The following is a 15768-nucleotide window of genomic DNA, read 5'->3' on the forward strand; positions in this document are numbered from 1 at the left end:
TTATACAATAGAAATATCAAAAAATAAAAAAGGATAAAATGTAACAAACTTACAAACATATAGTAGGTTGCAAAAGATTTTAAGAAACATAAGATATATAGTTTTATATATTTATTATATTAAACAAATACGAGTGAAAAAAAAAAGTCATTGTTAATTATCAATGGAGCAATGGAAAAAAAAATACAGCAAAAATGTAAAGAAAAGGACTTGGTTGGTTATTGGGTTTTTGGGATTTGGATGAATGATTCTTTCAGATACAAAGATATTTTATAGTTAAAAAAAGGGGTTTAATATCTAACATATGACCATGTCATGTGGAAGGTATAATTGCCTGAATGGTTGGGCCCGTGGATTGTTGATTCAAATCATATTACAAAAAACGAAAAAAAAAGGGTCAAGGCCTCAAGGGCCAAAGAGATTAGGGGACCATTTGGTTCGTTTTTTTTTAGAAGATATTATTGTAATTCTAACAGTCAAAAGACGTATTGAGCTTTTGACATAAGATCTGGGCAGCCCGAAGACAGTTTGACAGACGTGCATCTTTCCATGTGTCTGCCCGTGTCTTTCCGTGCAAAATTAAAACGTGAAAGACGCATGAAGCTTCATTTGAAGCTTCCCGAAATGGGCTTCTCGTGTCTTTTTGGCGCACTGTCTTTTTAGCAGCTAGATTTTCTGCAAGTCAAAACGGAAATATACCAAAAATCGGTATTCCCGACTTATAAATAGCCAAAAGACTGTGCGGAAAGATGCGCCAAACGGGCCTTAAATCTTTTAGGCCCTAGCACATTAAAACATTCAATAAATATTTTCATAGTTGTATTAGAAAATTGAGTTGAATTAGGAATCGGAAAATTTACTAAGGGCACATTTAGTTGGCAGTCAGAATTGGAATTGAAATCCATTGGAGTCAGAATTGGAATGATCTATTTCTCCCATATGCTTGATTTGGAAGAATCAAAATTAGAATTAGAATCAGAATCAACCATTATAAATTCTCATTCTCAAAAAAGGGGAACGGTATAATTATTCTCTCAAATTAGAAAATGGCATTCCATCAGAAATGGAAATAAAATTTCTATTGCATCCAACCAAATAGTTGAAATTATAATTGATTAATCCAATTTTAGATCCCTATTCATATGAACCAAACATAACACTAACTCTCTAAAGGCTAAAACGAACCCAAATTCCCAATAGGTTGTGGATTGACAACGGAATTGGACCAACAAACAGTTGAAAAACTTTATGTTTTTATCCGGATTAGCTTGCGTCTGTTTAATAATGCAAATTTGCCCTCATATGATTTGATTAAAATCCGAGCTTAATGAAATAAATATAGTTTTTCCATATAGCTAATTTCATTGCTCTTCTAAATATACCGACATCATCTATATAGGGGCTACTTATTAATAACATCTAAAGTAGTCCAACTGAAAATTTTATTGCTTTGTATTTTAGTGAATAAGTTTTTAAGTAGTTGCGAGCTCTTTAATTGTTGAATCTGAAATTGTGTAGATTATTATATTCTTTAATTTTTACTATTTAATTATTCTATCAACTAAACAGACAAAGCAATAATATTCAGCAAAAATAATATAAAGCAATAAATCTTTCAGTTTCAGCAACTTCAGCCCATAGTGGCAACGGAACGGGGAACCACTCCCCATCCCTGTCTCCGCTATCTCCGCTAGTGGCCTTGTGGGAATGATGTTATCCCCATCCTCGGGGATCTCTACTTCTCATGATTTTTTTATAATATCAGTTATTTTGTTTTTATTTTATTTAAAAATTAAAAATAAAATAGTTAAAAAATTTACATTCTTATTAAAAATTTTTAAATATGTCCAAACATATTCAATCATATTTTTAAAAATATTAATATATATATATTTATATATATGGAATGACCCCAGGACGGGGAGTGCTCTCCCCATCCCCGCCCTCCTTTCTTACTAACGGAGATGAAAATTTCCCCATTCCCGCCCCATTCCAGATAGGTCCCTGTGGGGAACAAAAAATGGGGAAATTGCCATCCCTACTTCAGCCGCTATTAAACAACACCTAACATTGTGTTTGGTAATTGGTAAAATGGCCAACCTGTTGTTATTAGGGGTGCAAGTCAGGCGGGTTGGGCCGGGTTTATGGTCAACCCATGCCTAGCCCTAAAATTTGGGCTTAAGGCCAAAGCCCAGCTCGAGCCCGATTTTCCCAACTTGAGCCCAGTCTGCCCTGTAATTTGATGCACTCAAGTTGGGCTTGGGCCCGGGCCGGGCTCGGGTTGGGGTTGGTCAATAAACCCACTTTAAAATTTTGTATACATACATACATATGCAAACATATACATATATTTATGTATGTATGTAAATATGTATGCAACATTTATATATAAATGTATATAATTGGGCCGGGCTCGGACCAGGTTCGGGCTACCTAAGGGCTAAGCTCGAGTCCAGCCCAAAAAATAAAAAAAGCCCGACCAAGTTGGGTTGGACTGGCTCAGACTCGGCCTGCGCCCGCCCAAGTTGCACCCCTAGCTGTTATTGTAATGGGTAGGAATCTACTACCAACAAAAAAATGCTCCACACTGTAACAACAGGCCACTTCAACGCACATCTGAGCTTACTGCTTAAAAGTTGCTAACCATTAAATTATTTTAATTTTAAATATGGATTGTCTCTTTCGTATAAAAAGAAATAGGGATTGCTCTTTAACGTGACTAGCAATAATGCTTGCAGTAATTCCATTGGAAATTATTGACAGGGTCCAGGTCTATCAATAATTTCTGAAAGATGGTTAGCTAATTGATTAGGGCGCCCCTATTACTTTGACCACTCTTCACTTATGACCTTGGCAACCCCTGCCAAACGATTTCTCTACTGAGTACAACGTGGGTAGTTTTGTCTTTTTGTCACTAGTGCTGCCACGGTGGCAAACATTGGTGAAGTGGTTGCATCATTTTCTGACTTTTAATGAGCCTGCTCCTTTATCACGTCGTCCACTGCCCACCTCATCATCACCTACTTCTTCTTCTCTCTGCGGTTAGACTAGACCAAGTCTCACAATTCCCCAGCCCAACACCAGATAGACACGCACAAGCACGCGAAGAAGGCTGGCTAATTCAGACATCCTTGTCAAACGTTGAAAACGAGAGAAAGTTCAGACGTATAATCATTCTTGACCCGACCCTGTATATATTGTGGATCAGTTGGACAGAATTAAGCCGGAGCGGATAGGGACCCTGGATCCCCCCCCGGAAAGCTGCTATCCACGTTCGACGCCTCGATGCTGGAGTAGCTTATCCACAATCGGTTGGATTCAATCCGACCCGAACATAAAATTGTCTCGGGACCATTTGATCCATATTCACAATCCAATTAAATTGACCCGAGAAATACTGTACCTTACCCATCCATATTTTTTCTAGGAAAACCATCCATAAAATAATGACGCGATGATTAGATAAGCGACATCAATTAAACCAGCAATTCATTGTTCTCCGAACTAATTATCATTTAGGTCAGTTTAGTAAACTTAACAATTCCACATATTGTAATTAGAAATGATTTATTATTTATTATGCGTCTGAACTGTGTGATAAGCCCATAGAGTTTAAAGAGACATTACATAAACTACCTTTCAAACTACTTTTAATTATAACGTTTTTTCAAAAAGCCCTCCTTTTTCATTTTTGCCTTTTTTCAACCCGCGTTTCGTCTCCGCCGGAGAGTGGCTGTGACATGCCGCCAACACCACCCCGACCACAAGAAAAAAGAGAAAGGAAAGAACAGGAGTCGTAATACAGTCGCAAGCCGAAACAACACAATTCTGGCGTGATTTTTCGTGAGCTCTCGATATGGGCAACTGCTTCGCGTGTGTGACAGTAAGAAGTTTGGAAGATGGAAAAACGTCAAAGAAGAAGAAACCAAGAAAGAATGAACGGACAGAAAGAAGACCCAACCCTTTCGCCGAAGACCCGATTCGTTCTCCAGCACCGATCCGTGTCCTAAAAGATTTTGTCCCACTTGGTCACCGCACTCGCATCAGCGACAAGTACGTTCTGGGTCGCGAACTCGGCCGAGGCGAGTTCGGCGTCACCTACCTCTGTACCGATAGAGAAACCAAGGAGACCTTGGCTTGCAAGTCTATCTCCAAGAGAAAGCTAAGAACGGCCGTTGACATCGAAGACGTTCGCCGTGAGGTTGCGATCATGTCCAGCCTCCCTGACCATCCTAACGTGGTAAGGCTTAAAGCTACTTACGAAGACAACGAGGCTATACACCTCGTTATGGAGTTATGCGAGGGTGGTGAGCTCTTCGATCGGATTGTAGCGCGGGGGCACTACAGTGAACGTGCAGCTGCAAATGTGGCTAGGACGATTGCGGAGGTTATAAGGATGTGTCATGAGAACGGAGTGATGCATAGAGACCTCAAGCCCGAGAATTTCCTGTTTGCCAACAAGCGGGAGAACGCTCCGCTTAAAGCAATCGATTTCGGGCTCTCCGTATTCTTTCGCCCTGGTCTGCTATCAATCTTGTGTTTAGATTTATGGCTTTTTTTTTTTCAAATTCTCATTTATTCTTTTAACTTTGGTGAGCAGGGGAACGGTTCTCGGAAATTGTGGGAAGTCCGTACTATATGGCGCCGGAGGTATTGAAGCGCAACTATGGACCAGAAGTTGATATTTGGAGTGCTGGAGTTATCTTGTATATTTTGTTGTGTGGTGTACCTCCGTTTTGGGCTGGTATTGCTTGAAAAGTTGTAAATTTTAGATGACTTTATGCTGTCGGATTGCAGGTTTTTCATGGTCTCTTTTCTCTTTTCCTTACCTTAAATCGTTTGTTGCAGAGACTGAACACGGTGTTGCTCAGGCAATTCTGCGAGGTGTAATTGATTTCAAGAGGGATCCATGGCCGATGGTTTCTGAAAGCGCTAAAAACCTTGTCCTTCAGATGCTGGAGCCAGACCCGAGAAAGCGTCTGACTGTTCAACAGGTGCTTGGTAAGTCAATTTTCAGATTATGGCACTGAGAATCTGGAAGAACTCACGGATGTTGTCTTTCGTACATTTTAGCCCGTCAGAAGCTGCCCCTTTTCTTCATTTTCATTGATCTGCAAATCCTTTGTAACAGTGAAAGTAAATGGCGCATTTTATAGTTCCCTTTAGCGTTGACCTGTAGCTTACCTCAATTGGTGGACCATCTTAAATGAGTTAAATCCAAAATGATCAGATTGACGGGAGACTGAAAATGAGTAGAAGAACATATTGTTTGTTTGGTTCCAATATACGGTCCGGGATTTGGGCTAGTATTTAGGGTTCATGGTCAAGAAAAGAGGCCACCTAGGGGGCAGTAATAGTATCCGGGCCATCCAATTATCAACTTGCTCTCAATCCAAGAGGATTGAACAATAAGTTGGGAATGTACTTCAATTCATCACTTTGCCCATAAACAATGGCTGTTATATTGGTAATTCATCTTATACATGTGCACAAAATGGTTCCTATGCCATCTATGATCCAACCATGTATTTTTATATATGGTGGTATTTTTTACTGCTCTCATTGTTTGAATTCCTAAATTCTCCCTGGAGTTAGTGGGCCATTGGAAAAATTCTGGATTTTCTGTTCAATGGAGTACCTGAAATTGCTTTAGATGATCCAAAAATTTGAAAATTTGCATACTAATGCATATTTAGTGATAATGAAGCTGTTTTTGAAGCTTGTTTCTGTTGGATTTTTAGTAGCTCAATGTCAAGGTTAGACATAATCCCAAAACTGAAAATTGTTTGAAAATTTTAACAACTGAGAAAGTAGTCTAAATTCCTTGTAAAATATGAGCTTCATAACATCATGGTATCCTGGCCAAAGACTTTTTGTATTATTTTAATATTAAAAAAATAAAGAACATTATTTTATATTTTATAGTGCCGTGTACAAAATAGTGAGGTGAGTCTCTATGGGTGCCTTGTCGCCTAGGTGCCCACTTAGGCAACTATGTTTTGGCTATGTTTTAAATTGATATGATGGCAATGGTAAGGGTGTAGATTGATACCCTGGTGAGTCTGAGATTCTGAGCTTGGCTGCGGCTTCTCAGTGTTTTATTAATATTAAGCTCATTCTCACCCAGATCAATCAAAACTCATTAAAATCTGAGGCTGTAGCTCCTTCACAAGAGAGGAAGAGAGAGGGGAGGCAAGGATAATGCCTCAATGTCTATATGGGAAGGAGGGAGGGTTGTCCTGCATCTCCAAGTGTAAATTTTACAAATAAATGATACAAAAAATAAAGAAACTTATGACTACCACTATAAGTAAAAGTTGTTATTGCCAAGTATAAGTTAAAGAACCTAGCACTGGAGGTGTTTTCTTCCAAATGTATGGTTACAACTATACATGGAATCGTGTGGAGAACTTCACTGCTACTTGTGAATTTTGATTATTCTCCTTAAATAAATGACCTTTTTTTTTCCTTCGGCAGAACATTCCTGGCTACAAAATGCAAAGAAAGCCCCAAATGCCCCATTGGGAGATATTGTAAGGACAAGACTTAAACAATTCTCTGTGATGAATAGATTCAAAAAGAAAGCCATGCGGGTTGGTATTTAATATAACTAATAAGTTTCATTGCAATATCAGATTCTGATATTTATCCATATATTGTGTAGCTATGCTAATGCATGAAAATGGTTCTGATGTCCATTCAATACCTTAGGTAATTGCTGAGCACTTATCTGTTGAAGAAGTGGAAGTTATTAGTGATATGTTTAAACTAATGGACACTGATAACAATGGAAAAATAACATATGAGGAATTGAAGGCTGGGCTTCATAAGGTTGGGTCTCAATTGGCTGAACCAGAGATGAAATTGCTCATGGAAGTGGTAAGTTTCTGCTTATTTAACATAGGGTAATAGTAACTCCATTTGCTTTATCTTCTACCTCAACTTCGCCATGCTTGAGTGTCATAGCATGTTAATGTATAGTTTGGGTTTTGGATCTGAAGTTCCAACTGGTTTATTATCTTGTTGAATATTACTCCCCTGGTGGGAATTACCCAGAAAATTTGAGATAAACTACTGGTTAGCTTTGGAAAGAGAATCTTGTAATAGATAGCACTTAAAGTGTCTAGATCTTCAGAATCCAGTGTAAACATCTGATTCAAATTATTGCCAAGATAAGCCAATTTACTAGTTGACTGCTTGTGGGTGGACTGGGGAGGATGAATTGGTATATGTCTTCATCTCTCCCTAGGTAGTTTGTGGTTTGTCAAGATAAGCCAATTTACTAGTTAACTATTGAGAAGACATGTTTTTTACTTCTTTGCTACCAAATTGTCATTTTTGATTCAGGGAAAAAGTGAATCCTGTAATAGATAAGCGCTATGTCATGATTCAACTTATATAGCAAAAGGAACATTAACATGCAGGAAAGTAATTAAACAAAAAAAATGTACCAGTATGGATGTTTTATCTCTGAGACTGACAAATTCATTAGGTCAATATGTTCCAATTTGCATTATTAGATTACACAGATAGTTGGATTATTAGATTATTTATCAAGGAAGAGCTACTTACATTAATTTCAGTTGCCTGGAATTGCTATGCAGAAAATAATTGTTGTACATTCATATAGGTTTTAGTTATGGTAATCCTGATGTAGAAAGTACAACAGGTCGAGTTTCCTACAATTTTAGGCCCTAAGATAAATTGAAGTATGCCAAGGAATGCAGCCCCCTTGGCAACTGAAACTGAAGGCAGGATCTGGGGATGCAAGGTCCATAACACAGTTTAGACCTTAGGGGCACTAAAGCTTGCAATATCTTTCATGCTGAAAAGCTCATGTGCCAGCATCATATGGGTTCTTTGGACCTTGGGGGGGGGGGGGGGGGGGGGGGGGGGGGATTAAATTACAACTAGTAGAGTCACCAAATAAAAACTATTCTCCAAAACAGTGAGATCATTTAAACTTATCTGCGAAGTGGTATTTGTCTAATAACAGGTTTTGATCCTGTAAATATGCAACATGTGGAACCATTGGTGTCCCAGATTTCCAATTCTGGGCTTTATGACCCCAAAACAGTCCCTATCAAATTTAGGGGTTATGGGGATTTCATCTGAAGCAAATCCTCTTGCTCCTTTAGGTTTGGGGTTCTTAGATTGGTGGGTGCTATGCTCAATAACCATGTAAGAGGGGTATTTGAGAAATGCACTTCACTAGATATTTCTTACTAAGTTAGGGGGGGTATCTTTTATATATTTTGCATAGGGGATCAGATGGTTAAGTGGATAGCCTCATAGCCCAGGTTTTCCTTCTTACAATTGGAGTTCTATATTTACATTCTACAGTTGTAAACTTGTACTTCACATTGTTACTATACATTTGCAGTCTCTATATTAAAAAAGTAAAGGAATTATGGACTTGAAAGAATTTCAGGGGAATATTTAGTTTAAGGAACATAAATAAAAAAAATAATAGAAACCTCTTAACTTGCTTGAAAGTAATTAATAATTCAATTATCTTGGTATAATAAAACCAAATGTTCTTGATTGAAAGGTAATAAAATGAATAAATTAATGTTAAAGAATATGTGAAGCATATCCAAAGTTCCAGTTCAAGGCTATTATTACATTCTTGAGTTTAAGAAAACCACCTGTCATAAAAGAAAACAAGTTCTTGAATCTCTCAATAGCAATTTGAGTATAGTATTGCACATATTTAGAAAAAGGAAACTGCTAGATGAAGAAAATATTTTTTTTTGGTAAAAAAGCTGAAGAAAAATAATAACAAATGATGATGACAGGTAAGAGGTTGGTTATCTAGTGCAATTTTAAGTACTCTGAAGATCTGATGTCATAGTCTCTCACAGAATTTGTAATCCTAAATAGTGCAAAGAAACCAAGCAGAAGTCTGGTAGTAAATGATTTGGATAAGGCTTTGATGATACAGGTGATGATTTGTAAGATAGCTAGGCTCATATAAGTCTCTCATGGAATATGCAATACTAAATAGTGCAGAGCAACCAAGCAGAAGTCTGGTAGTAAATGATTTGGATAAGGCTTAGATGGTACAGGTGATGATTTGTATGATAGCTAAGCTCATATAAGTAGCTGGTGTGGCACGTTTCCCACACTTCCAAAAAAATGGTGCATTTTCTTCATTTATTGATGTATCACATTATATACCACATTAGCATCTTCAAATTTAACAGCTATCCATATCCCTAACCTTGTAAACTTTTTTTTTTCAATGACGTATTTCATTTTTCTAGTGTTATCTTGATCAAGCCAAGTTGCTAGATAGTAGTGTTCAACTGGGTTTGATGAAGTCCATCCAACAAAGTTGATGCACTATTCACACATAGCTGGACGCCATCATCCAACACCCCCTCCGCCAAGAAAAAGAAAACACTTATCAAAAGATTAAAGGTTCATAAAGTTTTGAAGATTACATTAAGTGGATGGATCTGACCTGGGACAGGTGGACAAGTGTCAGATGTATGGTAGTTCAGATAGAGTCGAACCATGATTTTCTCTGGTCTCATCATCTAATCCTTGTCCCAACTATATATAGTTGACTACATGAATCCCATTTCACCATTCCATCCTGTTCAGTGCCGAGATCAAATCACTCCCCCACAATGTCCCACAGCACATCCCCGCCGTGTATTGGAAACATCTCTCGATGATGACATCATCATTTTTGGTATATCATCAGGAGATGTTCCCAATACACAGCAGGGATGTGCTGTGGGATGTTGGGGGGGGGGGGAGGGGGGGGCTGATTTGAACTCTTCAGTGCCATATCCATCATTGAATTATGGGCGCAGGTGTAGTGCATTGCTTCTGGGGAACACCCTAGCATGAGCATAAAAGGATAAATCAGGATTTGTGATCATGAGAGTTTGGCAGAAGTTTTATTGCTGGCTGCCAACCTGATGCAACCCTCCTCCTTTATCTGTGCTTGGGACTGGCAGTGTAAGACAAGCTCATACTAGCAGAGCTGTGATTTGCTCTGGTCTAGGTGCTGAAATTTCATTGCTCTCCGCAGTTTGTGGTCCTGAAATTATCCAGTCAAGGAGCTTATAGTGCTAGGATCCAGTTTGTGTATCACTGAATATAGTGATTTATGCATTTGAAGTTACTCTCCATCATATTAATGATGTAGTATTAAAATAATTACTTCTATTCAGGCTGATGTTGATGGGAATGGCACATTGGACTATGGAGAGTTTGTTGCAGTGACAATTCACTTACAGAGAATGGAGAATGATGAGCACTTTCGCAGAGCATTTGTGTTCTTTGATAGAGATGGAAGCGGGTATATTGAAGTGGATGAGTTACGGGAAGCCTTGAGTGATGAATCTGGCCAAGCAGATGCTGAAGTGTTGAATGACATCATTCATGAGGTTGACACAGACAAGGTTTCAACTTTCTTGCCTTGCATCTTCTTCTTTATTATCCTCTCCCTTTTGGGGTGCATACCTCTCTGATCTTGTAATAAATATTAATCTTTTACTAGTTTCCTTGGTGTCATATATTCAGGATGGAAGAATCAGTTATGAGGAATTTGTTGCAATGATGAAAACTGGAACTGATTGGAGAAAGATGTCAAGACATTATTCAAGAGAGAGGTTCAAGAGTTTGAGTATGGACTTGATGAAGGATGGGTCATTGAAATTTGGTGATGAGTTGGATGATCAAGGCACTGTAGTTGGAACGAAGGGCACATGATCATTTATATTTCTTTGTTCTGCTGAATATTCTGTTGCCACCATTCCAAACCAAAGCCAGATTCTTTTTATTCATGTTTAGCACATGGGAAGCCATCGGAAATTGAGGGGTCGGTGACTGGTTTTGGTTTTATTGCTGAATTTTGCTTGCTCTTTTGGCTGCACGAGGCAGATAGCCCAAGGGCCGAGGCCTTAGAACTGGCTTGAGTTGTCGGGTATTCCAAGGGATTGAAGCGTCTTGGTGACAGTTTCTTTGTCATTTTTGTCAAATTTGTGTAAATTTGCCTTACTATGTTTGATTTGCCTATACATCTGTAGTATTTCTGTTTTTCTTTCTTGTGCAGACATGAATTGGAGCTGTTCAGTGACACTGTGAGCATCATATAGTATCAATTTATTTCAGTCTACATTGTCAGGGCAATTCATCATTGCGCTGGCCTTCAAAACTCCGGGACTGATACCTGTTATATAAAACTATAGCTCTTTTGTTCTTTGGAGTGTGGACGGAATGGAATAAACCACCTGACTAATTACAGTAAACATGGTTAAACCAAAAGATAGAGAGGCATTGCAATTTTGTAGTTTGTAGGATCCACAGACAAAATTTGTACTTTTTCTCATTTGCGGTCATTGGTAGTAGGGGTGTGAGCATGGGTCTATTCAGTTCAGTTCCAAGGCAGAACCCAAAATGGTAAAACCTCTGTAGCTTGTAGTTGTAGGGGGTTGGTTCTGGGTTTTAGGTTTTGGGAATTAGAACCTATCTTGTCAGGATCAATTCTAGGGTCTACCCATAGAACCTGTTCTTTCTTTAAAAAAAGAGGCTTGTCTTTAAAAAAATAAGCATTCCATAACATATCAATCAAATTAGATAGTAATATATGTTACTGAGTTTAATATAGTACTTCATGTTATGTTTTTAACATTAACAGTTAAATATGATATAATCATATTGTCAAAAGTTGTATCATTGATTTACTATCAATATATATGGTTGATTAGAAATCACAAGCATAATAATAATAATATAGTTCAAAACTTATCATTATAATTTAAATTTTGTAAATATTACTTTTTGGTTCAATGGTCAAGTGAGACCATGGTCCTTGTAATGATGAGTACTTGGATTCAAATTTGCATATCCTCAAAGTATTTTGGGATTTATTTTAAGACAAGGCTCCACCAAGGCAAAATAAGGCCAGTTCTTTGAGTTGATTTGGGTAAGGTAACCCCATATCCTAGAATTGGCTTAGGTGGGGGCTGGTTCCAAGAATTTGGAACTGTACCCTACCTGGTAACAGATTGGGTATGGTTGGTTTGAGGCCGACTCAAGGCTGATTCTATTTGGTTCCGGGTAGAACTACCTATTTTCTCACCCCTAACTGCATAACTAGTAGAGAAAATTTTGCATTCCAAAAACTGATGCAAAATTTACACCACCTTTCTTTTACCTCAATTCTCTCTCATATAAAGTGGGGATCATGTCATATTGCTTCCGACCTCATTCAAAGAAATAATCCTCATCTTACCTCCATTCACTTTCATATAAGGTGGGGTCAACATCATTTTACTTCTCACAAACAAACAAAACAGTCAAATCTAAAGCCAAAGCAGACCAGAATTTGCATTTAGCATGTTTGCACTCGTGCATTTATACCAATGTAATTGAAATTTGCATTGCATACAAACTTGGCATTGGAGAAGAATGCCAATACAAATATATTCAGTGCAAAACCTTGTATATGATATTTCTAAACTTTGTATTTGCACTCTTACCAAACTAAGCTTAAGTTCTCTCAACTGTAGTATGAACAAAAAAATATGACTCTTAAAAACTTTATTACTTGAAGCAAAAGCTAAACAATGAGAGTGGCAAGTGATGTAACAAAGGAGAGAAAATAAATTGAATGGAATAAATCTTCATTGTCCTAAGTTCAAAGCTTTGTAATCCTAGGGAAGAAATGAACTAGGTTTGAGTTGGGTTTGGTCCATTCTAAACTGTTTTATATTTATAATGACTAGTGTAAAGGCACCTGCTATACACGTATACAAGTAGATGGTAAAGTTATAAGATGACAATATGGCCCCATTCGCTTTTCGGGAAGTTACTTATCCAGAATGCATTTACCCATGTTCTTTTATTTTTTAGGTAAATAAGACAATGGCCATTTTAACAAAAAAAAATGATTATTAAAATGAACAATTTTGTCCCGTCCAAGTGTTGGAAACTTTCTCCTATGAAATGGGCAGGAAAAATAAATTAAAAAAAAAAGAATATAGATATCTTGATCAGTTGGAATTAGAATCCTATTGACCGATTCCCCCCACCCCCTCCCCATCTCTCAAAATCCAAAAAAAAAAACAAACAGGCTCTATATAATAAAATTTCCCATTGCCATCAAAGTTAGCGTGGTTATGGGTATGGTGGATGCGGAAAAAATGTGGGAAGACCAAACAGGCTTTGGATCAAGAATAATAATCACTAGCCCAGTCCGAGAAAAATAAACACCCATGGCTCTATCTTCTTCTTCTTCTTCTAAAACGCCTATGAGATCTAAATGAACATGTAAGCTTCACTAAACAACTCAGGAATTCCACGTGGCAAATTATTCTGGTGCTCAAAATGATTTTCCTCATTCCTATATTTATGTTTGGAAAAAGATTTCTGCCAAAAAGGTCTTGCGTTATATGTAAGTTTTATATTATAAAATTAAGATATTGAACGGCTAATATTAATTGTGAAACCCACATGGCCACATATATGAAGATTGGTCACACAGCTGATGCCCACTATAAGGTCTAACATGTGGTCAATCCGGTCAGCCACATCCGTCCCGGTGGTAAAAATAGGTGACTTTAATAAGCTTCCTCCTTCATAGAGATGCAAATGGATCGGGTTGGATTCGGATATACCGATCCAATCCGATGATCTGATGGATCTTATGAAGATCGATTCAAATCTGAAACCATTAAGGATGTCAGATATTTGAATATAATTCGATCCAATTTAATTATCTATAGTTCTATAGAATTAAACAATTTATTACAGACAAAAAATAGAATAGTTTATAAAAAAAAAACACAAACATTTTTTCAAATCATTTTTAATAGCCTAAATCTCTCGGTACTCTTAAGCTTGCTCCCTCTCCCTAATAAAATTCTTTCTAGCTCCCTTCAATTTCCTCCCCTTCCACCCTCTCATCTCCTCCTCTCTACAATAATCTTAGGTTTGATATATTATCTTCTCCCCATCCCTCTTAAGTCTTAACTAGGTGTGTAACTTGAACATGTTGGATTGGGTTTAACCGTTTAGGGCCACCCCAGGTGGTAAAATCCTTTGACCTGGACGTTGGACCTGAGCCCAGCCCAACGAACAGTATTAATTGGAGTTGGACAATCCAAGCCCAGCCTAAAATAAATCAACATAACTCAGGTTGGGCTTGAGGCCTTGACGGGAATGGTTGGCTACGGTCTAGTTCAAGTTGATTGACTTTGAATTCCGTTTTATTCGTGTTCTTCGCTTTCATGAGTTTCATCCTTCATTTGAGACTTTGAGCTTCTTTCTAGGCTTAGTGACCATTTGAGAGGTTAAATGCATCCCATTCGAGGTAGGTGGGTGGGATTTGTTTGGCGGAGGTGGATACATTATTAGTTTTGTGATAATTTGGGATGAATTGCTGTAGGCAGCTCGACTGGGAAACACGCTACAGATACTTGGAGCACATGAAATATTGGATGTTCTGGCCAGTATTTTTCAAAAGAGCCCAGCACCTTACTAGGATTCTGTCTATTCCCCAAACGTTTCTTTTTTTCCTCTCTTCTCTAAATTGAAGTCAAGTTGTCATTAGTCATTACCATTTGTTGTCCCTCACGCCAACATGACTCTGAATTTTGTATCCATATGAGATCCTCTCAACGGAATCTATCCTTGGAATCGGAGCTGTGGCGTTACGCATGCCGAAGCCTGAATCAATTTTGGGGACAATTTTTTCGAGATAAAGTTCATGGTTGAAGAAGAAGATAACGAAGGTTTTGAATTTTGGTTAAAAAATTCTACACTTCTTTATTTTATCAATGATTTTAGTATCGGTTGTTCTGTCCCTTTCTTGGAATTTTCAAGAACACTGATATGTATAGGCAGGGCTGCTGCAGGGGTGCAAGTTGGGCGAGTTGGGTCGGGGTGAAGGTCAGCCCAAGCCAACCGCAAAAGTGCATATCTCGGGCTTGGACCAGGCCCAATCCGAGGTTAAATCCAAACTTAGTAACCTGGGTTCAATCTAAGTTTAACCCAATACAATTCAGGTTGGGCTCGATCTTGGGCTAGGCCAGGGCTTGGGTGAGTTGATTGGGTTTAAAAGAATTTATGCATAGAATTTTTATTAAAATCCAATTTAAGAATGAATTGATTCAAATTATGTAGAAGTTTCGTTTATAAATATGCATATGCATGCTTTATATATATATACACATATATACATAGGGCAGACTCGAACTATCTGAAGCCTCAACCCAAACCCAATCTAAATTTAAATCAAGCCTAAATTTTCTGGCCCAGGTTCAACCCGTATAAAAAACTTGGGTTGGACCTTATTAGCCAAGGGCAAAGAGTAGAAAAAATGAACATAACGACAAAGCACAGTCAGAGTCGTCGTTTCTGAAATAACCTCTCAAGTCTCAATTCTCAACCCATCTTTTGTGTTTCTACAGGACTCCATGGCTGCTAGGCCGGCTGTGCCTATTGTGCTGTTGAATTTTCGTTTAGTTTTCTTGTCAAGAAGGCTCTCTGAAGTGGTGAATTGGCCATGGAGAGAATAATGCTGATTATTTCATTACAGTTATCATTGGATTTTTGTTTCCCGCCAACCTGATGATGCGCATTTTGGCAGTTCCCCGGCTGGCAGGTGACTTGGATGCTTGGCTGAATAATTCTTACCTGGAATATGGCTTGGATGCCTAGCTGAATGGTTCCTATCTGGAATGTGGCTCTGATGCCTAATTGAGTGGTGACGACCTGGAGAGATGGCTCTGTTGCCTATCTGAATGG

General features: G+C 38.1%; 1 protein-coding gene across 1 annotated transcript; it reads left to right on the forward strand.

The window, feature by feature from the left end:
• Positions 1-3635: 3635 nt before the first annotated feature.
• Positions 3636-11173, forward strand: LOC104596563 (calcium-dependent protein kinase 10-like). The gene is made up of 7 exons (XM_010257797.2): positions 3636-4520; positions 4601-4744; positions 4849-5001; positions 6478-6593; positions 6712-6879; positions 10188-10418; positions 10540-11173. The coding sequence occupies exons 1-7, from the start codon at positions 3857-3859 to the stop codon at positions 10726-10728; spliced, it is 1665 nt and encodes a 554-aa protein (XP_010256099.1). The 5' UTR covers positions 3636-3856; the 3' UTR covers positions 10729-11173.
• The last annotated feature ends 4595 nt before the right edge of the window (positions 11174-15768 follow it).

The sequence above is a fragment of the Nelumbo nucifera genome, chromosome 3 (genome assembly GCF_055504915.1).
Source record: "Nelumbo nucifera cultivar China Antique chromosome 3, China Antique-T2T, whole genome shotgun sequence".
Taxonomy (NCBI): domain Eukaryota; kingdom Viridiplantae; phylum Streptophyta; class Magnoliopsida; order Proteales; family Nelumbonaceae; genus Nelumbo; species Nelumbo nucifera.

Excerpts from the sequence above, each read along its gene's own strand:
- LOC104596563 (XM_010257797.2), top strand. The coding sequence starts at position 3,857 with ATGGGCAACTGCTTCGCGTGTGTGACAGTAAGAAGTTTGGAAGATGGA. Across the intron at positions 4,521-4,600 it reads CTCCGTATTCTTTCGCCCTG|GGGAACGGTTCTCGGAAATT; the intron begins GTCTGCTATCAA and ends TTTGGTGAGCAG. Across the intron at positions 4,745-4,848 it reads TGTACCTCCGTTTTGGGCTG|AGACTGAACACGGTGTTGCT; the intron begins GTATTGCTTGAA and ends CGTTTGTTGCAG.